The following is a 27,940-nucleotide window of genomic DNA, read 5'->3' on the forward strand; positions in this document are numbered from 1 at the left end:
GAGGCGCGTGTTGGAATTGTTGCTCCTCCCGGCAATGTGAGCACCTGTTGTGTTTGTCTTTCACTTTGTCAATAAAGTTTTTTTTTTCTTAATGATGGGAAATCCTGTCACCTCAAAGTATCGCGGCCTCCGATTGGTCGCTGCTGGTGACGCGGTGTAGAGTGGCGGTTGGATTGCGGTAAAGCGCGTGGTGACTGAGTTCCCGGGACACAGCGAGGCGGGAGGCCGTGCTGGGTCACAGCGAGCCGGGACAGGCGGGAGGCCGTGCCGGGTCACAGCGAGCCGGGACAGGCGGGAGGCCGTGCCGGGTCACAGCGAGCCGGGAGAGGTCGTGTGTTGCCGTGACGGTTCACAGCGAACGGGGGCCAGGAGAAGTTGCGCCGGGTCAGAGCAGGACCAGGAGAGACCACTCCTCTCAGGTAAAAGGAACGGAGTCTTCACTCCCATTCCCCGCGAGGAACTGTAACTCGACCTTTTCGCGATGTCAGGTTTGGGGAACAGTTCAGTTCTGGGCTCGGGAAACGAGCCTCGGTTTACAAGTTAGAGGAGGCTTTAGCGTTCTAACTCTACATAAAGCAGATTAAATCTAGGGCTTTCCTGTCTGGATTGTGCATTTACCCTGTGAGTCACTGGGGTACTTAAAACGGTAGAAATTATTAATTATATTTAACTAGTCAATCTCCTCTGTCATTGTTCACCTTAAGTCAGGAGATTTGTTATTTACTAAGCTGGAGTATTGTTTTTGTAAAATTGATTGTCCTTTAAAGCTGTACAGTATAATTGTTCATTCTTGAAATTAATGTTGCGATCACTAAAAGGAAATTAAAGCAGAAGATGCTGGAAAACATTCAGCAAATCAGGCAGCACATGCTGAGAAAGAATAGAGTTGAACCTGGCCTCGTTTGACAGTGTTGCGGTCAGGTGAGAAGGGTGTCTAGGGGTCTTTCACTGTCTTTACCTGGTTTTATTGTAACAGGATTTTAATTTTAAACACAGGGTTTTGAGCTCCCCTTTGTGAATCCTTGTTCACAGCTTTCCAATTATAAGGCAAAGAAATGAGCAAACCAGGTTTTCTTAGGTTTAAGGAAGAAAAGTGAAATTTATTAAACCTAAACTGTAATTAGTTAACGCCTACAGATACACGCTGCTCCCATGCTAGCATACACACGGGATAAGGACATGCAAATAGAGACAGAAAAGAGAAGAAAAATAAAATGGAGAGGTTTGAGGCAATTGCTGACGAGGGATTTTCTTTACTTTGCTTCGAGCTTGCTGTAGGGTCCTTGATTGTAGGTAGTCTTGCTTTTCGTTGGGATTATTCTTAAACCTTGATCGCTGTAGGAGACTTTTCTCTCTTGAGGTTCATATGTCTTCAGTGGTTTCCAAAACTGGTGAGAGTGAGATGAGAGCAGACAGGAAAGAGGTGTTCAGTCCCTGTTAGAAGTTCAAATTCAAAAAACTTCAACAGTCAGTCAGACATGTGACCAAACTGGCCCGACCATGTCTGTTTGTGTATTCGACCATCTTAGTAGTTTATCAGATGTTGAAGCATTCCAGGTTATCAAAAATCCATTGTGGATTAAATTCGAGCAGGGAATAGCTCCTTTGTTAAAAGCAAAATACTGCGGATGCTGGAAATCTGAAATAAAAACAAGAAATGCTGGAACCACTCGGCAGGTCTGGCAGCATCTGTGAAGAGAGAAGCAATTAACGTTTCAGGTCAGTGACCCTTCTTCAGAACTGCTGCCTTCAGAATAGCTCCTTTGTCCTTTGAAGTACTTGTCTGTTATGCTAATGTCTCTCTCCAGCCAAAGTCTCCAATTGTTTTTTCAAGCAAGTTCTTTCTTCTAAAATGAATGTTTATGTGGCGAAATTAATTTTCCTCATTCTTGGCAGGTGGGGGCTTGCCTGACAACAGGTAAATTAAGTAGTTCTGAGATATTGTGGAACTGAAATATTCTTGGAGAGGGAGCTAGAACACACAGTATTTTAAGATTATTTTGCATCTGTACGAAGGAACTCCAGGAGGTAAAATGTGTAAATTAGTGTATTTGTAAGAATTATTGTTTAAAGATGCCTGCATTTACACCTAGTTTGGAACTGTTCAGTTTTTATTTTGTCTTAACTTGATTTTTCACATTGAGGAAGTCGAACATGTTTATGAACTGAAATTTTATTAACTTGGTTTGCATAATTTTGCTTGTTTTTTTTAGGGGCAAAATGAAAGAAGGAAAAAGAAAGAAGTTTTATACGCCTTCAAACGCCCAACGAAAGAAGATACAAGTAACTGGACAATGGAAACCAATGGATATAGACTCAACTTTGTTTGGTGAGGAAGATTTGGGAGAACTGATTTGTTTTGAAGAGCTTACAGATTATCAGTTGGTTAATGCTGGTAAATCGACAGAGAAAAAAACAAAAAAAAGAGCATCTAATATTTTGGAGGTGTCCAATTCTCCAAAGAAACAGAAAATTAGTGAGGATTTACCAAAACTGACGCAAGCAATGAAGAGAAAAAGGAAAAAAGTCAACATTCGACGTGTTGGGGATGAAGAGGGTGGTGTTGACTTCTCTGAGGGGATGAATGAACTTGAACTTTCTGATAAAAATGAGACAGCAGAGGCAGAAACAAACATTACTGCAGTTTCAAAGAAAAGGAAAAAGAAAAAAAACTCTGTAGCTTCTCAGTCCTCCACACTTGCCATGAAAGTGAAAAATTGGACAACACATCATTCGTGTTCATCTGAGCAGACAACTGATGTTTCTGCCTGGAAAGACCTGTTTGTCCCAGAGCCAGTACTCCGTGCTCTGAATTCTCTTGGTTATACTGCTCCTACTCCTATCCAAGCATTGGTACTGCCACCTGCTATTAGAGACAAACTAGACATTCTTGGTGCTGCAGAAACTGGTTGGTGCTGGAATTTTGCAATATTTTGTGCAAGGGTTTATAATTGTCCTCAGTAAACTACTGATATTGGTATCTACTGGTTACTTGTATAACTGTACCAAAAAGTAGCTGTTTGGATATATCCTTATTTGATTCTTTGGCCTCCTTATCTCGAGAGACAATGGGTAAGCGCCTGGAGGTGGTCAGTGGTGTGTGGAGCAGCGCCTGGAGTAGCTATAAAGGCCAATTCTAGAGTGACAGGCTCTTCCACAGGTGCTGCAGAAAAATTTGATTGTCGGGGCTGTTACACAGTTGGCTCTTGCCTTGCGCCTCTCTTTTTTCCTGCCAACTGATAAGTCTCTTCGACTCGCCACACCTTAGCCCCACCTTATTTATAACTTGCTTATCAATAAGACAATTTTGCGAGACGAGAAACTGACTGCTTTTATGTAGCATCTTTTAGAGTGAAGCCCTCCTTGACACAGTAGAATTTTGCTGTGACTTTTGACAATTCTTATACCTGTAAGGAACTAGATAATGAAGTCAGCGTGACTAAGGGGAAGAGTAGGCAGGGAGCAGATGATGAACGCAAAGGGACTGGTGGCCTGAGGTGCATTTGTTTTAATGCAAGAAGTGTAGTAGGTAAGGCAGATGAACTTAGGGCTTGGATTAGTACCTGGGAGTATGTTATTGCTATTACTGAGACTTGGTTGAGGGAAGGGCACGATTGGCAGCTAAATATCCCAGGATATCGATGCTTCAGGCGGGATAGAGAGGGAGGTAAAAGGGGTGGAGGAGTTGCATTACTGGTCAAAGAGGATATCACAGCTGTGCTGAAGGAGGGCACTATGGAGGACTCGAGCAGTGAGGCAGTATGGGCAGAACTCAGAAATAGGAAGGGTGCGGTAACAATGTTGGGGCTGTACTATAGGCCTCCCAACAGCGAGCGTGAGATAGAGGTACAAATATGTAAACAGATTATGGAAAGATGTAGGAGCAACAGGGTGGTGGTGATAGGAGATTTTAATTTTCCCAACATTGACTGGGATTCACTTAGTGTTAGAGGTCTAGATGGAGCAGAATTTGTAAGGAGCATCCAGGAGGGTTTTCTAGAGCAGTATGTAAATAGTCCAACTCGGGAAGGGGCCATACTGGACCTGGTGTTGGGAAATGAGCCGGGCCAGGTGGTTGAAGTTTCAGTAAGGGACTACTTTGGGAATAGTGATCGCAATTCCGTAAGTTTTAGAATACTCATGGACAAAGACGAGAGTGGTCCGAAAGGAAGAGTGCTAAATTGGGGGAAGGCCAACTATACCAAAATTCGGCAGGAGCTGGGGAATGTAGATTGGGAGCAGCTGTTTGAAGATAAATCCACATTTGATATGTGGGAGGCTTTTAAAGAGAGGTTGATTAGCGTGCAGGAGAGACATGTTCCTGTGAAAATGAGAGATAGAAATGGCAAGATTAGGGAACCATGGATGACAGGTGAAATTGTGAAACTAGCTAAGAGGAAAAAGGAAGCATACGTAAGGTCTAGGTGGCTGAAGAAAGATGAAGCTTTGGAAGAATATCGGGAATGTAGGACCAATCTGAAACGAGGAATTAAGAGGGCTAAAAGGGGTCATGAAATATCTTTAGCAAACAGGGTTAAGGAAAATCCCAACGCCTTTTATTCATATATAAGGAGCAAGAGGGTAACTAGAGAAAGGATTGGCCCACTCAAGGACAAAGGAGGAAAATTATGCGTGGAGTCAGAGAAAATGGGTGAGATTCTAAACGAGTACTTTGCATCGGTATTCACCGAGGAGAGGGACATGACGGATGTTGAGGTTAGGAACAGATGTTTGATTACTCTAGGTCAAGTCGGCATAAGGAGGGAGGAAGTGTTGGGTATTCTAAAAGGCATTAAGGTGGACAAGTCCCCAGGTCCGGATGGGATCTATCCCAGGTTACTGTGGGAAGCGAGAGAGGAAATAGCTGGGGCCTTAACAGATAACTTTGCAGCATCCTTAAACACGGGTGAGGTCCCGGAGGACTGGAGAATTGCTAATGTTGTCCCCTTGTTTAAGAAGGGTAGCAGGGATAATCCAGGTAATTATAGACCGGTGAGCCTGACGTCAGTGGTAGGGAAGCTGCTGGAGAAGATACTGAGGGATAGGATCTATTCCCATTTGGAAGAAAATGGGCTTATCAGTGATGGGCAACATGGTTTTGTGCAGGAAAGGTCATGTCTTACCAACTTAATAGAATTCTTTGAGGAAGTGACAAAGTTGATTGATGAGGGAAGGGCTGTAGATGTCATATACATGGACTTCAGTAAGGCGTTTGATAAGGTTCCCCATGGTAGGTTGATGGAGAAAGTGAAGTCGCATGGGGTCCAGGGTGTACTAGCTAGATGGATAAAGAACTGGCTGGACAACAGGAGACAGAGAGTAGCAGTGGAAGGGAGTTTCTCAAAATGGAGACGTGTGACCAGTGGTGTTCCACAGGGATCCTTGCTGGGACCACTGTTTGTGATATACATAAATGATTTGGCGGAAAGTATAGGTGGTCTGATTAGCAAGTTTGCAGACGACACTAAGATTGGTGGAGTAGCAGATAGTGAAGGGGACTGTCAGAGAATACCGCAGAATATAGATAGATTGGAGAGTTGGGCAGAGAAATGGCAGATGGAGTTCAATCCGGGCAAATGCGAGGTGATGCATTTTGGAAGATCCAATTCAAGAGTGAACTATACAATAAATGGAAAAGTCCTGGGGAAAATTGATGTACAGAGAGATTTGGGTGTTCAGGTCCCCGAAGGTGACAACGCAGGTCAATAGAGTGGTCAAGAAGGCATACGTCATGCTTTCCTTCATAGGACGGGGTATTGAGTACAAGAGTTGGCATGTCATGTATAAGACTTTGGTTCGGCCACATTTGGAATACTGCGTGCAGTTCTGGTCGCCACATTACCAAAAGGATGTGGATGCTTTGGAGAGGGTGCAGAGGAGGTTCACCAGGATGTTGCCTGGTATGGAGGGTGCTAGCTGTGAAGAGAGGTTGAGTAGATTAGGATTATTTTCATTAGAAAGACGGAGGTTGAGGGGGGACCTGATTGAGGTGTACAAAATCATGAGAGGTATAGACAGGGTGGATAGCAAGAAGCTTTTTCCCAGAGTGGGGGATTCAATTACTAGGGGTCACGAGTTCAAAGTGAGAGGGGAAAAGTTTAGGGGAGATATGCGTGGAAAGTTCTTTACGCTGAGGGTGGTGGGTGCCTGGAACGCGTTGCCAGCGGAGGTGGTAGACGCGGGCACGATAGCGTCTTTTAAGATGTATCTAGACAGATACATGAATGGGCAGGAAGCAAAGAGATACAGACCCTTAGAAAATAGGCGACAGGTTTAGATAGAGGATCTGGATAGGTGCAGGCTTGGAGGGCCGAAGGGCCTGTTCCTGTGCTGTAATTTTCTTTGTTCTTGTTCTGAGCAGGGAGTTCTTTAAGTGCATGTTATAAATGACCAGAGAGTGCTTCATGTCCCCCACCAGCGTTGACTGACTTTACTAAATTACAGCATTTAAGGCTAAGAAGTTACCAACTTTTGCTATGGGATGACTAATAGTGTTCAAAAATAAAATTCCCCAAACAAATTTTGCCAATTTGCAGTGAATGTTCAAAGTGAGGGAGTGGGATGAGCGACAAGTTTTTTTTTTTGAGTGGGTATTCTCAATAAAGTGGATGAATTAATCGCGCAAATAGATGTAAACGGGTATGATATAATCGGGATTACGGTGCAGGGTGACCAGGGATGGGAAATGAACGTCCAGGGGTATTCAGTATTTAGGAAGGACAGACAAAAAGTAAAAGGCGTGGAGTTACATTGCTGGTTAAAGAGGAAATTAACACAATAGTGAGGAAGGATATTAGCTCTGATGATGTGTAATCTGTATGGGTAGAGCTGAGAAACACCAAGGGGCAAAAAGCATTAGTGGGGGTTGTATATAGACCCCCAAACTGTAATGATGTTGGGAATGACATTAAACAGGAAATTACAGACGCATGCGATAAAGGAACATCTGTAATTATGGGTGACTTTCATCTGCATATAGATTGGGCAAATCGCATTAGTCAATACCGTAGAGGAGGAATTCATGCAGGATGGTTTTCTGTACCAATACGTTGAGGAACCAACTAGAGAACAGGCCATCCTCGACTGGGTATTGTGTAATGAGAGAGGAATAATTGACAATCTAGTTGAGAGACCCCTTGGGGATGAGTGACCATAATATGATAGAATTCTTCATCAAGATGGAGAGTGACGTAGTTGACTCTCAAACTAGGGTCCTGAATCTTAATAAAGGAAACTACGAAGGTATGAGGTGCGATTTGGCTATGACGGATTGGGAAATGTTGCTTAAAGGGATGACGGTGGATAGGCAATGGCAAACATTCAAAGCGCACATGGATGAACTGCAACAATTGTTTATTCCTGTCTGGCGCAAAAGTAAAACGGAAAAGGTAGCCAAACCATGGCTTACAAGGGAAATTAGAGGCAGCATTAGATCCAAGGAAGAGGCATACAAATTCGCCAGAAAAAACAGCAGACCTGAGGATTGGGAGCAGTTTAGAATTCAGCAAAGGGGAACCAAGGGATTGATTAAGAAGGGGAAAATAGAATACGAGAGTAAGCTTGCGGGGAACATAAAAACTGACTGTAAAAGTTTCTATAGATATATGAAGAGAAAAAGATTGGTGAAGACAAATGTAGGTCCCTTACAGTCAGAAACAGGGGAATTTATTATGGGGAACAAAAATAGCTGACCAACTAAATGCATACTTTGGTTCTGTCTTCACAAAGGACACAAATAACATACCAGAAATGTTGGGGAACACGGGTTTAGTGAGGGAGGAACTGAAGGAAATCAGTATTAGTAGAGAAATGGTGTTGGGGAAATTGATGTGATTTAAGGCTGCTAAATCCCCACAGCCTGATAATCTGCATCCCAGAGTACTAAGGAAGTGGCCCTAGAAATAGTGGATGCATTGGTGGTCATCTAAGATTCTATAGTCTCTGGAACAGTTCCTACAGATTGGAGGGTAGCTAATGTAACCCCACTATTTAAAAAAGGAGGTAGAGAGAAAACAGGGAATTATAGACCAGTCAGCCTGACGTCAGTAGTGGAGTCCATTATCAAAGATTTTATAGCAGAGCACTTGGAGAACAGTGGTAGAATTGGACAGAGTCGGCATGGATTTACGAAAGGGAAATCATGTTTGACAAATCTACTAGAGTTCTTCGAGGATGTATCTAGTAGAGATGATCGGGGGAGCCAGTGGATGTGGTTTATTTGGACTTTCAGAAGGATTTCGACAAAGTCCCACATAAGAGATTAGTGTGTAAAATTAAAGCACATGGGATTAGGGGTAGTATATTGCGATGGATAGAAAATTGGTTGGCAGACAGGAAACAAAGAGTAGGAATAAACGGGTCTTTTTCCGAATGGCAGGCAGTGACTACTGGGGTACCACAGGGATCGATGCTAGGACCACAGCTATTCACAATATACATTAATGATTTAGATGAGGGAACTAAATGTAATATCTCCAAATTTGCAGATGACACAATACTGGGTGGGAGGGTGAGTTGTGAGGAGGATGCAGAGAGGCGTCAGGGTGATTTGGACAAGTTGAGTGAGTGGGCAAATGCATGGCAGATGCAGTATAATGTGGATAAATGTGAGGTTATCCACTTTGCATGCAAAAACAGGAAGGCAGATTATTATCTGAACGGCTATAAACAGAGAAGGGAATATGCAACGAGACCTGGGTGTTCTCGTACACCAGTCACTGAAGACAAGCATGCAGGTGCAACAGGTGGTAAAAAAGGCAAATGGTATGTTGGCCTTCATAGCGAGAGGATTCAAGTACAGGAGCAGGGATGTCTTGCTGCAATTATACAAGGCCTTGGTGAGGCCACACCTGGAATATTGTGTGCAGTTTTGGTCTCCTTATCTGAGGAAGGATGTTCTTGCTATAGAGGGAGTGCAGCAAAGGTTTACCAGACTGATTCCTGGGATGGCGGGACTGACGTGTGAGGAGCGATTGAGTCGGTTAGGATTATATTCGCTGGAGTTGAGAAGAGTGAGGGAGGATCTCAGAAACCTATAAAATTCTAACAGCACTTGACTGGGTAGATGCAGGAATGATGTTCCCGATGGCGGGGGAGTCTAGAACCAGGGGTCATAGTCTAATGATACGGGGTAAACCTTTCAGGACTGAGATGAGGAGAAATTTCTTCACCCAGAAAGTGGTGAGCCTGTGGAATTCGCTACCACAGAAAGCAGTTGAGGCCAAAACATTGTATGTTTTCAAGAAGGAGTTAGATATAGCTCTTGGGGCGAAAGGAATCAAAGGATATGGGGGGGAAAGCAGGAACAAGGTACTGAATTGGATGATCAGCCATGATCATAATGAATGGCGGAGCAGGCTCTAAGGGCTGAATGGCCTACTCCTATTTTCTGTGTTTCTATGATTCGGAGCGGTAGCATTTTCACATGAGTCAGGTTGTGAGTTCAAGCTCCACAACAGGAGTTGAGCATATGAACTAGGCTGACACTTCAGTTTAACATCAAGGGAATTCTGCACTGTTCAGTGTGACATCTTCTGGATGAGACATTAAAGTGAGGCTTGCACAGGTGGATGTAAGCGATCAAACCCAGGTCCTAGCCTTGACGGACCAGTGTCTGGCAGCTGTGATTTGAGTCTTCTGCAGGAAACCGGTTTAGATTGTTTCAAAATGGGCTCTTGAGGAACATTGTATATACATTATATATTGGTTGTGTGACCTGAGTAACACTCATAGAATAGAATCATAGAAAGCTTAAAGCACAGAAAGAGGCCACTTGGCCCAATGTGTCTGTGCCGGCCGAATAACAATCCACCTATTCTAATCCCCCTTTCCAGCATTTGGTCCCTCGCCCTGCAGGTTACGGCACTTGAGGTGCATATTCAGACTCCATTTGAATGAGTTGAGGGTCTCTGCCTCAACTACCTTTTCAGGCAGTGAGTTCCTGACCCCCACCACCCTCTGGGTGAAAAAGTTTTCCTTCATCTCCCCTCTAGTTTTCCTACCAATCATTTTAAATCTATGCCCCCTCGTCACTGACCTCTCTGCTAAGGTGAATAGACCCTTCACCTCTACTCTATCCAGGCTGCTGAAAATTTTGTACATTTCAATCAGATCTCCCCTCAGCCTTCTCTGTTCCAAGGAGAACCACCCCAGCCTATTCAATGTTTCCTCATAGTTGTATTTTTCCAGTCCTGGCAACATCCTCGTAAATCTGCTCTGTACCCTCTCTAGTGCAATTACATCTTTTCTGTAATGAGATGACCAGAATTGCACACAGTACTCAAGTTGTGCCCTAACCAATGAATTGTACAGTTCCAGCATAACCTCCCTGTTCGGGTATTCTATACCTCAGCCAATAAAGGAAAGGGCGGCACATTGACGCAGTGGTTAGCACCGCAACCTCACAGCTCCAGCCACCCGGGTTCAGTTCTGGGTACTGCCTGTGTGGAGTTTGCAGGTTCTCCCTGTGACCGTGTGGGTTTCCGCCGGGTGCTCCAGTTTCCCCTTTCAGCCAAAGACTTGCAGCTTGATAGGTAAATTGGCCATTGTAAATTGCCCCTAGTGTAGGTAGGTGGTAGGAGAATTGAGGGAAGGGGGAGATGTGGTAGGGAATATGGGATTAATGTAGGATTAGTATAAATGGGTGGTTGATGGTCGGCACAGACTCAGTGGGCCAAAGGGCCTGTTTCAGTGCTGTATCTCTCTGACTGTATGACTCTGTGATTCCATATGCCCTCTTAACCATCTTATCACACGTCCTGCTACCTTCAGGAATCTTTGGACATTCACTCCAAGGTCCCTCACTTCCTCTGCACTTCTCAGTATTTTCCCATTAATCGGGTATTCCTTTGCCTTGTTTGACTTCTCCAAATGCATCACCTCACATTCTCCAAGTTGAATTCCATTTTGTCACTTTTCAGTCCATCTGACCAGACCATCCTGCAGCCTACAGCTGTCCTCCTCGCTATCTACCACACGGCCGACCTTTGTGTCGTCTGCAAACTTGATCGTGCTCCCTATATTAATGTCCAAATCGTTAACGTACACCATAAAAAGCAGAGGAGCCCTGCGGAATGCCACTGTTAACACTCTAGTTAACAAAGTAAATGACCAATTCTAATGCAAATGATTGAAGCTGGGATGATCATGATCTACAAGATTATTAAGTCACCAGCCAGTCTTTCGGTTGTAACCTGCTAGTCTCGGTCAACATCTATTTTACATTTTGTTTACATATTTATTACTATGGTCTGAGTTCAGTTATGCTCTGAATCTCATCTTGTGACTTTTTCCTCAATTCATTAAAACTGTGTCTAGTGTAGTCATGTACACAGCCTTGATGTAAAACTTGCTCAATAGATACTTTTCTGCTTTTTCTTGATTCATAAGTTCCTATAACACTAGTCTCGACAGATCTTATCAAGTTTTTGCTGTGTTGGGTTAAATTCAAATAAACATCTAAAATATATGCACCGCTATCATTAAAACAATTTTCTGCCATGCTCACTAACTTAAAAATTCTGGGGCATTTAGATTATAAATGTAAAATACAGATATTGTTTGCTATGAATTCCCACATTTTTGATGTGCTGGCTTAAGCTAAATTACATGACTCTTTTCTGATCTTTATCTTTTTTAACTTGAAGGCAGTGGTAAGACATTAGCATTTGCTATTCCCATGATCCACCTTATATTAGAGTGGAGGCAAGCTAAAGATGCTAAATTGAGACGAAGTGAGGAAGTACAGGAAGGAAACCAGGATTCTGATGACCATCAAGAAGCAGTCAGTGATCATGTACTGGAAAATGCCAGTGAACACCTGGAGGAACACAAGGAAGTAAATGACAATGAAGAGAATCCTGCAGCTCACAACCAAGGCTGTGTAAATGTGCATTTTGATTTTGAGATTGGCGCAGCTTCTAATATTGAAAATCCATTATTGGGCCTGGTGCTGACTCCAACAAGAGAATTAGCTGTCCAAGTAAAACATCATATTGATGCTGTTGCCAAATTCACTGGTAAGTACGCAGTAACTATGCAAAACTTTAAAGTATGGCACAGTGTAATAATGTTTTTAAGGTTCATCTCTGTACTTGTTAGCAGAATAAAGTCACTATAGAAATTTCAGGTTTTAGAGAACTATGTTACAGAAAGTAGTAAATATCTATTGTCTAATGAAGCACTATTTTTTTTCTCCATGGTGGTTATTTGTATTTATAGTAATTTGAACAGTAATCCAGTTGAGTGTCAGCATTACTTTTTGTCAAGGATCACAATCCTAATTGGTGTTTTGTTTATGGGATGCTCTAATACTGCAACATGGGTTAAAGTAATATTGCTGCAGTATCCCACATAATTCATCCCTGATATTAATCTGGTCAGTTGGTAAGTGTGACACAGAGCACAAAACTATAGGAACAATAGTTCTATTTTAACTGGACCTTTCACTTACTGTATGGAAACTAGGGTAACTGTTTCTTGTATGCCAGCAAAAGGCAGCATATTAAGAAGGGAGAACACTAAATTCCATCTCAGTATGCACAACCAAGTAAGCTTTAGGATGTAGATTTACAACTAAATGAAATGCTCTTTTAGGTTTATTTTCTTTGTGTGTTTTCACACACTTAAAGTAGTAGAGATACCAGAACTTTGAGAGTATTTGAAGAAATTATGACATATATATGCCAGAGTTAACAGTTTGTGCTGTGAATTTGTACATTGCAGTACTTTTAAACTACTCTGCTGTTCTTAAGTATGGAACAGCAATACTACATAGTCATGATTGGATGAGAATTATTGATCAGAGTTAGTCACCCAGTTAGTTCCTAATCTCAGCCATGTCATTGAGCAGGTGGAGATCTGAGACTGGGCACTTCTCTACTTGCTTGGGAGGGTTGATGGTGAGGGAGAAGCGAATTGGAAGGCAAGTGACTTTGGACATTCTTTTGCTTTGTGTAGAGGCAGACCAACAGGCACTAACCCATATGTGAACAGCAGATCACCTGCACACTGCCTTGTTTAGGGACAGATATTGTGAGACCTAAAGAGGTGTGAAGAGATGAAAGTCAATTGAAATTAGTATTGCATTGAAGTGAAACTGATTTGATATACCTACCATTTTTGTTTTGATGATCTCAATCTTGTGATGGATTCCAGAATGCTGTTTGTGAATGACCAGTCAGCCTGTCTCAGATGCAGTCTGGAGGCTACACTTGTGTATGGGGGGCTAGAATTCTTCTCACTCTAAATAACTTTGCAAGACAATGCCCTAATAGAAAAGATGGTCCTAAGTTGAAAAACAGTAGGAAACTTCGTGCATTGTGGGGTGAGCTTTGAGATTATAACTTAACAGTATCTGACGCACACTTTTGAGCTCCCTTAGCTTGTCTTTTACCAAGGTGCACCTAAGTTCTGTGCACTTAAATGTGATGAGTGAGCGCACTATTAGCCAAAAAGGAAATCTACTTGAGACAAAATACTGTTGGTACTGAGAATCTGAAATATAAGTAGAAAATGCTGGAAATACTCAGCAGGTGTGGATTTTGCAGCAATTTTTTTTTTTTGGAGATCCTTAAACATGGTGACTGGTTTCCATATATGTTAGACACTCTGCTGAACAAATGGAAACTTCTGTGCTGGGTAATGGAACCCTTTTCCACTATTACGACCCAGCATCAGACATTCCCAAGTTAGATGTACTCTGCCTTAACATCAGAACAGAGGTTCCCAAATGGGTGTGTGACAAGGTTATCAAGGTGTGCAGGCAGGACAAGCTGCCATAAACTAACCAGTATGAGAGCTGTTGTTACCCACCTCCTGTGTCTATGCAAGGTTGTATGAGGCACGCAGCGTGGGATGTCTCCATTCTCAATTTGTAGTAATGGTCATTGGACCTATAGAATCCGTTTCATTAAATGAATCTCCAAAGGGGGGCTTAGCAAAAAAAAGAGTTTGGTATTCTCTATTAGGATGTTATGCACTACTACACAAGTATGAATTTTTCCACTTCCCACAACAGGTGACCTTGTGCTTTGAGGAAAATTGTTAATTTGTGCCAAATAATGAGTAGATTTCTGTTAGAGGCCCATGCCTGTAGAAGCTAAGTCAAGACTGACCAATATCATTTGGAAAGCAGCAGAGAAAGGACTCTTGTCCCATCTGGGTCAGATTGGATTTCCAGTCCCAGTATGTTTAACCCACTGAGCCCCGCAGTCTCTCCTAAAATGAATTAAATTTTTTATATATCCTGAATTAATAAATACCTCACCCTAAATCTGCACCTTTACAGGGATCAGAACTGCAACAATAGTTGGAGGAATGGCTGCTCAGAAGCAGAAAAGGGTTTTGAATTGCAGGCCAGAAATTGTGATTGCAACGCCAGGGCGACTGTGGGAACTGATAAAGGAGAGGCATCCACATCTCTCTCATTTGAAACAGCTCAGGTAAGCCAGAATCAGTTTGAATATGTTGAAGTAGTGTTGAGAGGAAATAAGTAGTAGAGCATAGCTACCCGACGGGACCCGACGGCATGTGTCAGCTTCGGGTTGGGTTGCACTTCCAGGTCCAGCATTCGGGCTCTGGTTGGGTCTGACCGAGTCGGACACACACCATCACCACCTCCGATAAGTGGCTCCAATGTTAATGTACTTTTTGGACTTGAACGGTTGTTTAGTTACAGTTTTTTTTTAAGCTTGTGCAGATAAGCAACAAAGTGAAAAACGGAAGCTAGGTTTGCTGGTTGGGTTGGGCGCGGGAAAAAGTGAAAGGACTCGGGCCGCGCTCGGGGTCGGATGTGGTTCTGTCGGGCTCGGGTCGGGTTTCATTTGCAGACCCGAGCCGGCCTTTAATAAGTAGTCATCGGATAACATGTTGCATCTGATATATAATGGTTGAAAGAAAGAACTTATATTTGTATTGCATGTTTCACTAGCTTAGAATTCCCCGAAGTGCTCCATAATCAATTAAGTACTTTCGACAGTGTTGTAAGGTAGGTAAACACAAACTAATTTTCACTCAGTAAGGTCCTACAACGAGTAGTGAGATAAGTGAAAGGGTACTCTATTTTACAATGTTGGATGAGTGAATGCTGGCCAGGGCCCTGGAAGAACTCCCCAGATTTTTGAATAGTGCCATGGGATCTTTTATATTACCTGAGAAAAAGACAGGGCCACAGGATAAGGTCTTAAAGGTGGCATCTCCAACAGTACAATACTCCCTCAGTACCAAGTTAAAATGTTAGCCTAGATTATTGTGCTGAAGTCTTGGAGTGGGGCTTGAACCCACAGTTGTCAGACTTAAAGGTGAGAGCTCTACCACTGACACAAAGTTTGAAGTTCTGATCTTAAAAAAAAAAGATATCAAAGGGAAACCAAAAGTGGTTGATTTTATCTAAAAAAAAAAGAGCATACAGTTGAGGCACTCAGTAAAACCAAAATCTAGAGTGAGGCAGAAGAGAAAGACCTTTTTCTAGTTCCCCTGGGAAGGCAGTAGCGACCCTTCTGCAGTTATTCTTTGTAGCAGTCAGATACAAATGAGAGGCTTGCTAGGCCACTTGAGCGGGCAGATAAGAGTCAAACATGTTGGTGTGGAACTGGAACCACATAGAAACCTTGTAAGAACAGCAAGTTTCTTGCCCTAAAGCACATTAGTGAAGCAGTTGGACTTTTGGAACACTCCGACAGCTTCATGCTCACTTTTTTTTTCATTTCCAAATATTTTTGAACTGAATTCAAATTCTTAATCTGACATATTGGTAACTCATGTTCTCTTAGTCTAAGTCTCTGGATTACTAGTCCAGTAACATTGGCCGGAATTTTTCGTTGGGTGGGATGTCCCACCCACCACCCAAAAAGTCGGTGGCGAGCCTGCCTCCGTCAAGCTGGGATTTTTCGCTCCCCAGGCCCTTAATTGGTCTTGGGTGGGACTTCCACCTCCTTGAGAAAGGAGGTCCTGCTTAATGGAACTGCCAGCCGATCGGCGGGCCAGCAGCTGTTAGTCCCAGCAGCGCCACTGGCAGCCATCGCAATCAAGGATGGCCCCAGAAGACAGGTAAGTTTTTAGGGCCTCGCCGAGGACAATTGGCTGGGCCCCAGCGAGGCAAGGGCGGGGGTGGGGGAGGTGTTGTGCGTTGGAGAAGGTTGGGGCTTCGGGGGCGGCCCTTCATGGGCACAGGGTGCCCAATCAGGAGGACCCTCCCCAGCCCACAAGAAGGCCGCTTGGTTTTACCAGGCTAGGTTATTGAGGTTTTTGCCGTCCGACTGCCTAGGGTAAAATACTAAAGGTCTGCTCGGGTCTGCAAAACAAAAACCCAACCTGAGCCTGACAGAACCACATCCGACCCCGCCCGAGTCCTTCCATTTTTTCCCGCACCTGACCCGATCATCAGTTAACTTACCTTCTGTTTTTCACTTTGTTGCTGATCTGCACAAGCTTAAAATAACTGTAACAAATCCACCTTTCCAGTCAAAAAATTAGATTAACATTGGAGCCACTTACCTGTGATACAGCATGTCCGACCCGAGCCAGAATGCTGGACCTGGAAGTGCGACCCGACACATGTCATCAGGTACCATTGGGTTCGGGTCGGGTAGCAGGCCTTTATAAAATACCCTCAGCAGGAGGAGGCCCTTAAATGCCAGTTAATTGGCCACTTAAGGGCTTTGATTGGCCTGGGGCTGGCGGGATGTTTCTCGCCGCCACCACCCAGTGTAAAATTTCAGCAGGGGTGGAAGGGGTTCGGGAATGGCCCCCCGCCACTAACCCGCTCATTTGGGGGCTGTAAAATTCTGGCCATAGTGACTACACCAACATACCCAGCCTGGAATTCAATTCATTTGAGTAGAGTTTAGTGAATTAGGAGCTCCACTTTGATTGTAACATGTATCCCAGTTTGAATATCTATTTCTGACCAAATTAAAGTAAGCATGGTTATTGCAATTCTTGGTTATTTTTAGCAACTAATTAATTGGGAAAAAAAATTAATCATGTCTACTTTGAACGTAGTTAGATACCGGGGTGCATGTTGGATCTGAATTAAAAATTAAACAGTGCGCTTTTTACCTTGTAAAGTGCAGCTATTGTGTAAATTATCACAGTAACTGATGATGATGTGATGTAAGAAGTCATGAATGCAGTGCACTATTGACCTGCAAATTCTGAATTTATATTATTGTTAAATTGACCTAGGTGCCTGGTGATTGATGAAGCAGATCGCATGGTTGAAAAGGGACATTTTGCAGAACTGTCTCAACTATTGGAGCTGCTACATGAAAAAGAATACCATCCTAAAAGAAGAACCTTTATATTTTCTGCCACTTTAACTATGGTTCATCAGGCTCCTGCAAGAGTATTAGGAAAGAAGAATGTCAAAAAAATAAATGCAGAAACAAAATTAGAAGCTTTGATGCAAAAAGTAGGCATCAAAGGAAAACCAAAAATAATAGATTTATCCAGGAAGGAGGGTACAGTTGAGACCCTCACTGAAACCAGGATCCAATGCGAGGTGGAAGAAAAAGACATCTACCTGTATTACTTCCTGCTTCAGTATCCAGGCCGTACAATGGTCTTTGCAAATAGTATAGATTGTATCAAACGTCTGAACGCACTGCTCACTATCCTGGAATGCAGTCCACTGCCGCTGCATGCAAACATGCATCAGAAACAGAGGTTAAAGAATTTAGAAAGGTTCGCTGACCGAGAGAGGTAAGTTTCTAAAACTAGGGGAAAAGTATATTGTAAATATATGAACCTCCTGAGCTCTTTTTAAGCTTACCTGGAGTTGCTTTAGAAGTTTTGTGTATGTATGCTTTTCACCATTAAAATGTTAACTGCTTGGAGGAAAATTCTGTACATACCTGTAGATGCACTTGTGCAAAGTATTCTTCTGTGCTGTAGAATTGCATTTGGGGGCCAGACAATTTGAATAAGGTAGTCCCTGAATAAAATTCTGGATAGTGCCCATGGAACAGTACTTGTCTTTGAGTAGATGCAGTCAGGATAGAAAAGGGTTATAAATTGGCCATAACCAGCATGTGACAAAAAACCTACTTTTTTCAATAATAAACTTCACACTTTCCTTTTAGTATTTCTGTGGAGCAAGGTTAACTGCAGGGAAATTGAGTCCAATAAATGTAAATTTTATTTCTGTAAATGCTTAAAAAAAAAAAAGTGGGTAAGAACCACCATCTTGGTGTGGCAAAGTGAAAGGGTGTCACATTTTCATTAGGAATTTTGTTTTGGAAACTTTGGCATTCATTCTGGACATTTTCCTTAGCTTGATTTTCTTACTATATTTCAGCTGTGTTTTATTGACCACTGATGTTGCAGCTCGAGGTCTGGATATTCCAAATGTACAGCATGTCATTCACTATCAGGTAAGACTGAAAGAGTAAAATCTGAACTCTTGGCATGTTTTCCTTTTAAGAATCCTCCTCAATAATGAATATATTATAATAGATAAGATGGTGAATAAAACCTGAACTGCAACAAGCTTTACCCATCTAAAGTTTTCTGCTGTATCATTGTTACTGTTAAAATATCAAGAAGGGAAAAGGTAGAACACAAGTGCTACTTGATACCTCAGTACATCAGGGCACAGACTTAATTCTCATCCAAAATCGCAAACTAATTTAAGATTAAAATGCATTTTTGTACAGGTTCCCCGCACTACTGAGATCTATGTCCACAGGAGTGGCAGAACAGCTCGAGCCACAAAGGCAGGTCTCTCATTGATTTTAATTGGGCCAGATGACATGATTCACTTTAAGAAGATATGCAGAACATTGGGCAAAGATGAAAATATTCCTCTCTTTCCGGTACAAGCCAAATGTATGTCTGCAATAAAGGTAAATGTCAAATCTTTTCCAATTTCCTGTGTCAGATTTGCACCCATATATCATATATAGAAAATTAACGATGGTGTTGGAAAGAAGAGCATGCTGATCAATGCTTTTGGCATTAATTTTTTTTTTAAATCAAGTTGCTTTAGTGATTTTCTGCTCTTGGGTAAATGTTAATATTTCTTTTCTATCGCTGTACCACAAAGTTCCAAGGGGTAGGCAGTCTGTTCCTGTGTATCGGGAAATAGGGGGTAAGGGAGGAATGAATTGGTGAATTGATGCCAAAATGGCTTTGAGTGATGATCAGCCCTTGTATTTTACTGCTTTTAAAAAAAAAAAAAAAAAATACCTGGCCTCCATTTCTTCTGGATGGGGCAGATAAAAAGTAGGAGCAGAATCCCACTCTTTTCAGTACAGGCAGTGCAGCTATTTTGTTCTTGAGATGTAGGTGATGCTGGCAGTGCTAGAGTTATTGCCCATCTCCAACTACTCTGACCACAGATTGACTTGTTAGGCCACTTCAGACATCATTAAGGGTTAGTCATAGCGTGGGACTAGAGCTACATGTATGCCAGATTGGTACAGAGTAGCAAGTTCCCTTCTCTGAAAGACAGTTGCGTTTTTAACAATATTCTAGTTTTCATGATCAATTTTTCTGTTGCTAGCCCATAACTTAACAGATTTATTAAAGGCAATTTCACACCTTTCCCTGTCAAGATTTGAACTAAACCTGGACGACTACACTGCTCTATTCAAATGTGTGTGTCCATTTTTATGCATGCTGAAGCCATTTGCTGTGAACTGTGTAAGATTTTGGGGGCTGTGGGTGTCTAACACAGACTTTGTTAATGCCCGTGAAGCATTTGCTTGTGGCTGACCCATCATCACTACGGACTTCTCATGCAAAACCAGAGCTGAGTGGAAGGGATTTAACAGTGTTCTGAGTTTCTGCAAGGATATTCGATGAGAATTTAAATCAAAGTTTGAATCTGTATTGTTTTGATTTTCTTGTACAAAGTTAAGAAAAAAAACATTAGTTAACTAGTGTGGATAAATTTATTGCATGGAAGGAGTACTGTTGAATACCTTTAAAAGGACTGTCCTACTGAACACTTCGAGCTGATCTGCATCTCAGTAAGGCCCAGTACAGATGTACATTGGCACTGTCTATTTCTAATTAGAGACAATTAATTTTAATGAAATAATCCAATAACCTGCTTATTGCTCAAGACGTATCAAAGTCCACTTTAAGATTTCTGGAGTAAGCATTTTATAATGGAATGCCAATTTTGGTCATCGTAAGCAAAAGTGAAGCAGAAGGTATTTTAAAGTAATGCAACTCCAAATCATGACGGGGAAAGAGGTTTGATATATTGGGATTGAATTAAAGTGTTTTGTGTTCAGTAAGATTACCTGGGTTTGATCCTATACTGACTTTCTAATCTCAGCAAGGCAAGAGAAAGGGACTTGAGGGTCCTGAAGGAATAATAATGGCCAGGTTCCCACCCTACTCTCTACCATTGACTCCTTCCAGGTGCATGGGAACACCACCACCTCCAAGTCACGCACCAGCCTGATTTGGATACGTATTGCTGTTCCTTCATTGTTGCTGGGTCAAAATCCCGGAATTCCCTTCCTAACAGCACTGCAGTAGATTCACCTCCCGACTGCAGCTGGTCAAGAGGTCGCTCATCACCTTCTTCCGGGTAATTATTGCTGGCCTTGTCAGGGGCGCCCACATCTTGTGAAATGAATTTAAACAATAACGCAACCATTTTTTTTGTGGAGATTGAGCTGGCCTTAGCTGTGATGCTCCTAAAATTGATTGGTCTTCTGCCACTTGTTATCATGGCTCTTGCAGAATAATATGCCAGCAATTAGTCATAGTTATACAGCACAGAAACAAGCCCTTCGGCCCACTGTGTCTGCACCGGCCATCAAGCCTATCTATTCTAATCCCATTTTCCAGCACTTGGCCCATAGCCTTGTATGCTATGGCGTTTCAAGTGCTCATCTAAATACTACTTAAATGTTGAGGGTTCCTGCCTCTACACCCCTTCAGGCAGTGTGTTCCAGATTCCATCCACCCTCTGGGTGAAAACATTTTTCCTCAAATCCCCTCTAAATCTCCTGCCCCTTAACTTAAATCTGTGCCCCCTGGTTATTGACACCTCCGCTAAAGGCCTGCTACCCAACCTGGACCCGACGACATGTGTCTGCACAGTGAGCGTCTCAATGATGTCATCATGCTCATGCTGCAGCTTCCTTAATCCAAAAGTGGTACAGTGAGTGAGTGCACTGTGGAATCAAAGTAGGTAACTATTCCGGGGGTCGGGTTGGGCTCGGGAGGAAAAAGTGGAGGGACGTGGGCTCTGGGTTTTTATTTCCTGACCTGAGCAGGCCTTTAACCTCCGCTAAGGGAAACTAACTGAATTATGATCACAAGGATATTGGTCAACCGATTGTTTCATGGCAACATTACTGAGTCTAGTTTTCAATTCCAGATTTTTAAAATTAATTAATTGAATTTATTAATCAATTGAATTTAAATTCCACCAGCTGCTAGAATGGGATTTGAACCAGTGTCTCTAGGACATTAGCCTGAGCCTCTGGATTACTAGCTCAGTGACACTATCACTACTCCAACATCTCGTCTTAATTAATTAATCAAAGCTTTCAGAAGAGGAAGGAATGAAGAGAACATTTGTGCTCAAGAGATGGACTCATGCATTGATATTCTGACCCTAGACCAGCTTTCCAATTTGACAAACTGCCAAAATTGTTTTAAAATAGAATCGATTCCTCCACTGGTGTCTAGCTGAATCAGACTTAATGTCATGTATGCTCCCTTTTCAGGCTTGTAATAAATTGAACCTCTACTATGAAGAGTTAAAAGTATAAAACATCACACAGCACGAGCACGCCCCTACACTTTGAGACAAAGTGAAGAGTTGTAATTTGGGGGTGGCTACTGTGAAAGAATTGAGTCAGACACTGTGGGGGCTTTAGTAATCACAACAGCTGTAGTGCTGCAGCCCCCTGCTGCTGACAGGCTCAGCAACTCCTACCCAAGTCCTCAAATAGCACTCCCTCTTCAAACAACTGCAAAATCAGAAATGATAATTCCACTTTGACAACAGTGGCCAGTCACCTTTTCTGAGAAAATTTGGGATAAATATTGTAAAGCTAATTTAATCTAGTTAATAACCTAACTTAATTTTGTACCTGATTTAGACTCAGATACTCTCCATAGCGTCCAAGGCAGTGGTGCAATGACCATTACTAGTCGAACCGGTTTTACTTATCCTACAGTATTGAGGATTCTCTACTGTAATGGAACTGCATCTCTAATTGCTTTACACTATTTCTACTGTAACTGTTACCCTGTGCATTTTGTAAGCAGTGCCAGACTATGTACTACTTCAACACAACTAGCATAAAGTCAACTTTATCGATTAAAATGTAATTAACAGCTTGCATTTATTTAGCACCTTTAATGTATAAACAACCCAAGGCACTTAGCATGGAGTGTCAAAATGTGAGACCTTGAGACACACTTGTTTATAGGGTGTGGGCATCACTGGCAAGGCCAGCATTTATTGTCCATCCTGAATCGCTGCAGTCCTTGTGGTGGAGGTCCTCCCACAGTCCTGTTAGGTAGAGAGTGTCAGGAATTTGACCCAATGGTGATGGAGTGGTGATAAATTTCCAAGTCAGGGTGGTATGCAACTTGGAAGGAATCTTGCAGGTGGTGGTGGTCTCATGTGACTAGGTTGTCAAAGGCAGGGATTTGGGAGATGCTATTGAAGGAGCCTTGGCGAGTTGCTGCAATGTATTTTGTAGATAGAACACACTGCTGCCACTGTGCACTGGTGGAGGGAGTGAATGTTTAAGGTGGTGTATGGGGTGCCAATCAAACAGCCTGCTGTGTCCTGGTTGGTGTTGAACTTCCTGAGCATTACTGCAGTGCCGTTCATCCAAGTTGGGAGTATTCCATGACACTCCTGACTTGTGCCTTCTAAATGGCAGAAAGGCTTGAGAGTCAGATAAGTTACTCACCACAGAATATACAGCCTCTGACTTTTTTTTTTTATTTATTCATTCATGGGATGTGGGCGTCACTGGCCAGGCCAGCATTTATTGCCCATCCCTAATTGCCCTTGAGAAGGTGGTGGTGAGCTGCCTTCTTGAACCGCTGCAGTCCATTTGGGGTAGGTACACCTATAGTGCTGTTAGGAAGGGAGTTCCAGGATTTTGACCCAGCGACAGTGAAGGAATGGCAATATAGTTCCAAATCAGGATGGTGTGTGACTTGGAGGGGAACTTGTAGGTGGTGGTGTTCCCATGTATTTGCTGCCCTTGTCCTTCTAGTTGGTAGAGATAGCGGGTTTGGAAGGTGCTGTCTGAGGAGCCTTGGTGCATTGCTGCAGTGCATCTTGTAGATGGTACACACTGCTGCCACTGTGTGTCGGTGGTGGAGGGAGTGAATGTTTGTAGATGGGGTGCCAATTAAGCGGGCTGCTTTGTCCTGGATGGTGTAGAGCTTCTTGAGTGTTGTTGGAGCTGCACCCATCCAGGCAAGTGGAGAGTATTTCATCACACTCCTGACTTGTCCCTTGTAGATGGTGGACAGGCTTTGGGGAATCAGGTGAGTTACTCGCCGCAGGATTCCTAGCCTCTGACCTGCTCTTGTAGCCACGGTATTTATATGGCTACTCCAGTTCAGTTTCTGGTAAATGGTAGCCCCTAGGATGTTGACAGTGGGGGATTCAGCGATGGTAATGCCGTTGAATGTCAAGGGGAGATGGTTAGATTCTCTCTTGTTGGAGATGGTCATTGCCCGGCACTTGTGTGGCACAAATGTTACTTGCCACTTATCAGCCCAAGCCTGGATATTGTCCAGGTCTTGCACCATTTCTACACGGACTGCTTCAGTATCTGAGGAGTCACGAATGGTGCTGAACATTGTGCAATCATCAGTGAACATCCCCACTTCTGACCTTATGATTGAAGGAAGGTCATTGATGAAGCAGGTGAAGATGGTTGGGCCTAGGACACTACCCTGAGGAACTCCTGTAGTGATGTCCTGGAGCTCAGATGATTGACCTCCAACAACCACAACCATCTTCCTTTGCGCTAGGTATGGCTCCAGCCAGCGGAGGGGTTCTCCCTGATACCCATTGACCTTAGTTTTGCTAGGGCTCCTTGATGCTATACGCTGTCAAATGCTGCCTTGATGTCAAGGGCAGTCATTCTCACCTCACCTCGAGTTCAGCTCTTTTGTCCATGTTTGAACCAAGGCTGTAATGAGGTCAGGAGCTGAGTGGCCCTGGCGGAACCCAAACTGAGCGTCGCTGATCAGGTTATTGCTAAGCAAGTGCCGCTTGATGACACCTTCCATCACTTTACTGATGATTGACAGTAGGCTCATGGGGCGGTAATTGGCCGGGTTGGACTTGTCCTGCTTTTTGTGCACAGAACATACCTGGGCAATTTTCCACATTGCAGGGTAGATGCCAGTGTTGTAGCTGTACTGGAACAGCTTGGCTAGGGGTGCGGCAAGTTCTGGAGCACAGGTCTTCAGTACTATTGCCAGAATATTGTCAGGGCCCATAGCCTTTGCAGTATCCAGTGCCTTCAGTCATTTCTTGATATCACGCGGAGTGAATCGAATTGGCTTAAGTCTGGCATCTGTGATGCTGGGGACTTCAGGAGGAGGCCGAGATGGATCATCAACTCGGTACTTCTGGCTGAAGATTGTTGCAAATGCTTCAGCCTTATCTTTCGCACTGATGTGCTGGGCTCTCCCATCATTAAGGATGGGGATATTTGTGGAGCCGCCACCTCCAGTTAGTTGTTTAATTGTCCACTACCATTCATGACTGGATGTGGCAGGACTGCAGAGCTTAGATCTGATCCGTTGGTTATGGGATCGCTTAGCTCTGTCTGCTGCTTATGCAGTTTGGCGTGCAAGTAGTCCTGGATTGTAGCTTCACCAGGTTGACACCTGCTCCTGGCATACCCTCCTGCACTCTTCATTGAACCAGGGTTGGTCTCCTGGCTTAATGGTAATGGTAGAGTGGGGGATTTGCTGGGCCATGAGGTTACAGATTGTGGTTGAGTACAATTCTGCTGCTGCTGATGGCCCACAGCGCCTCATGGCTGCCCAGTTTTGCATTGCTAGATCTGTTCGAAATCTATCCCATTTAGCACGGTGATATTGCCACATAACACGATGGACGGTATCCTCAATGTGAAGGCGGAACTTCATCTCCACAAGGACTGTGCGGTGGTCACTCCTACCAATACTGTCATGGACAGAAGCATCTGCAGCAGGCAGATTGGTAACGACGAGGTCAAGTATGTTTTTCCCTCGTGTTGGTTCCCCCACCACCTGCCGCAGACCCAGTCTAGCAGCTATGTCCTTTAATACTCGGCCAGCTCGGTCAGTAGTGGTGCTGCCGCCGAGCCACTCTTGGTGATGGACATTGAAGTCCCCCACCCTGAGTACATTTTGTGCCACCCTCAGTGCTTCCTCCAACTGCTGTTCAACATGGAGGAGCACTGAGTCATCAGCTGAGGGAGAGCGGTAGGTGGTAATCAGTAGGAGGTTACCTTGCCCATGTTTGACCTGATACCATGAGACTTCATGGGGTCCGAAGTCAATGTTGAGGACTCCCAGGGCAACTCCCTCCCTACTGTAGACCACTGTGCCGCCACCTCTGCTGGGTCTGTCCTGCCTGTGGGACAGGGCATAGCCAGGGATGGTGATAGCAGTGTCTGGGACATTGTCTGTAAGGTATGATTCCGTGAGTATGACTATGTCAGGCTGTTGCTTGACTAGTCTGTGGGACAGCTCTCCCACCTTTGGCACAAGCCCCCAGATGTTTGTAAGGAGGAAAGGAGGACTTTGCAGGGTCGACAGGCCTGGGTTTGCTGTTGTCGTTTACGGTGCCTAGATCGATGCCGGGTGGTCCGTCCGGTTTCATTCCTTTTTATTGACTTCGTAGCGGTTAGGTACAACTGAGTGGCTTGCTAGGCCGTTTCAGAGGGAGTGTAAGTTAACCACATTGCCGTGGGTCTGGAGTCACATGTCGGCCAGACCAGCTAAGGACAGCAGATTTCCTTCCCTAAAGGACATTGGTGAACCAGATGGTTTTCTACAACAATCGACAATGGTTTCATGGCCATCATTAGACTAGCTTTTAATTCCAGATTTATTAATTAAATTCAAATTCCAACCTTCTGCTGTGGTGGCATTCGAACCCATGTCCCCAGAGAAATACCCTGGTTCTCTGGGTTACTAGTCCAGTGATAATACCGCTACGACACCGCCTACCCGTAGCCACAGTATTTATGTTCATTATCTGAAGTTGCAAATAGAACTGAACAGGAGATGTGGAATAAAATAGCTCTTCAGGAAGCAGCTGGCCTTGAAATTTTGTATTTATATGGGGCTTAGTGAAAATCAGTTTTTAAGCTGTTGGATGTGAGACTTGAAAAGCTTTACAAATGATTAACTGCTGAAGCATTTAATTCTATAAAAATCAATTGATGGCGGCTACTATTTTAAAATCTTCAATATTTACACAACATTTAATATATCCATTAAAAAAACAGCATTTAATTTAGTGAACAATTGTGAATACAAGACAGCATAAAACCTCTCCTTTACAATTCACAGGCCCGTGTTACTGTAGCTAGGAGTATAGAAAAGATGGAATACCAGCACAGTAAAGCACAACAGCACAACAGCTGGTTTCAGCAAGCTGCTGAAGCTCTTGAGGTTGATTTGGAGGATGATGTCTTAATGGGTAAGTACATGCAACCATACATTGTCCCAGAGTTTGTAGTGATAATGGCCAGGTTTTAGGCACTCACGGTTATCACAGGATAAATCTGGCAGTAGCTGCTTGTGTGCACATGCACAGTTGAATGCAAAAAGTCCATCAGTTGCAGTCTTCATAGACTCGGCATTGAAATCACTGAAATGGTGTGAACTTGACCCACTAGTTCTGCACTAAACTGCTGAAAAAGGACTAGTGGATTCAGGAGTTTGAGAGAAGTTAACCTCTAAATTATCAACCCTTCTGGCTTTAATTTATTTTACAAGAGGTCTCAATCTCTAAGAAAATGAATGTTGCATATTTTTAAATTTGTTTTTCTCTTGGCTCGCTCTCTAATCATTTCACTTTCTCTACACAATGTAAATCAAGTATATATTTCCTGGTTTGGACTCTGCTTGAAGAGCCTCTGTTTCTTGCCCTTTCCACGCTGGAACAGATAGTTGATGAAGTCTGTTCTAAAGCCAGTCCAATCTTTGTGGTCATTTTTGTGGCAGTGTTACAGGTTTATCTCCTAGAACTGCATTATCCTCTTAATAGCATTTTATTTTGCTTCCCAGATAAATTCGATTAACATTGGACCTGTTTTTATCCTAGACAATTATTTCACAGCCACTCAATTTCAGCATTTTGTCTCCCAATTTTAAAAAGTCTGATCAAGTTAGAGTCTACTGCTTATTCCAATACACTTGTATTATTTAGAGCCAATAATGAGGGCTGAACTGAAATGGAAGACTTAAGAATATGTTTAACAAAACTACACTATATACTTATATAATATATAATATAAAAACAACAAATGCTGGAACCACTCAGCAGGTCTGGCAGCATCTGTGGAAAGAAGCAGAGTTAACGTTTCGGGTCAGTGACCCTTCATCGGAACTAATATACTATATACTTGTTTTTAGGTGGAGACTGTAATGACAGTGATGAAAAGCAGAGACAAAGAATGTTAAAAGGAATGAAGAAACAACTGAAGCATTTGCTTTCGCAATCAGTGTTTAAGAATTACCTGCAGACCAAGTACCCAACACAATTTGGTAGGCTAACAGTGCCTGCCCTACCTTTGGCCAGCCAAGAAACTGCTTTAAGTACAGTCAAAAAGCATAAAAATAGAAAAAAGCGAAAGTTATATGAACAGATACATTGAAAGATGTGATGGTTGTTAAATCAATGAATTATACACTGGTATCAGCTAGTTGTATCAGTCACTGAACCATTTATTGCATTTAATAAAAATCCAGAACTTGCATAGTACTA

General features: G+C 43.1%; 1 protein-coding gene across 1 annotated transcript; it reads left to right on the forward strand.

Moving 5' to 3' along the window:
• The first annotated feature begins 148 nt into the window (after window positions 1–148).
• ddx24 (DEAD (Asp-Glu-Ala-Asp) box helicase 24) lies at window positions 149–27,930 on the forward strand. Its single transcript, XM_068038742.1, has 9 exons — window positions 149–419; window positions 2,214–2,908; window positions 11,646–12,017; window positions 14,288–14,441; window positions 17,185–17,700; window positions 18,296–18,371; window positions 18,654–18,842; window positions 26,521–26,650; window positions 27,589–27,930. The coding sequence occupies exons 2-9, from the start codon at window positions 2,221–2,223 to the stop codon at window positions 27,828–27,830; spliced, it is 2,367 nt and encodes a 788-aa protein (XP_067894843.1). The 5' UTR covers window positions 149–419; window positions 2,214–2,220; the 3' UTR covers window positions 27,831–27,930.
• Window positions 27,931–27,940: the final 10 nt, after the last annotated feature.

This window comes from Heterodontus francisci, chromosome 9 (genome assembly GCF_036365525.1).
Source record: "Heterodontus francisci isolate sHetFra1 chromosome 9, sHetFra1.hap1, whole genome shotgun sequence".
In the NCBI taxonomy this organism is placed as follows: Eukaryota; Metazoa; Chordata; class Chondrichthyes; order Heterodontiformes; family Heterodontidae; genus Heterodontus; species Heterodontus francisci.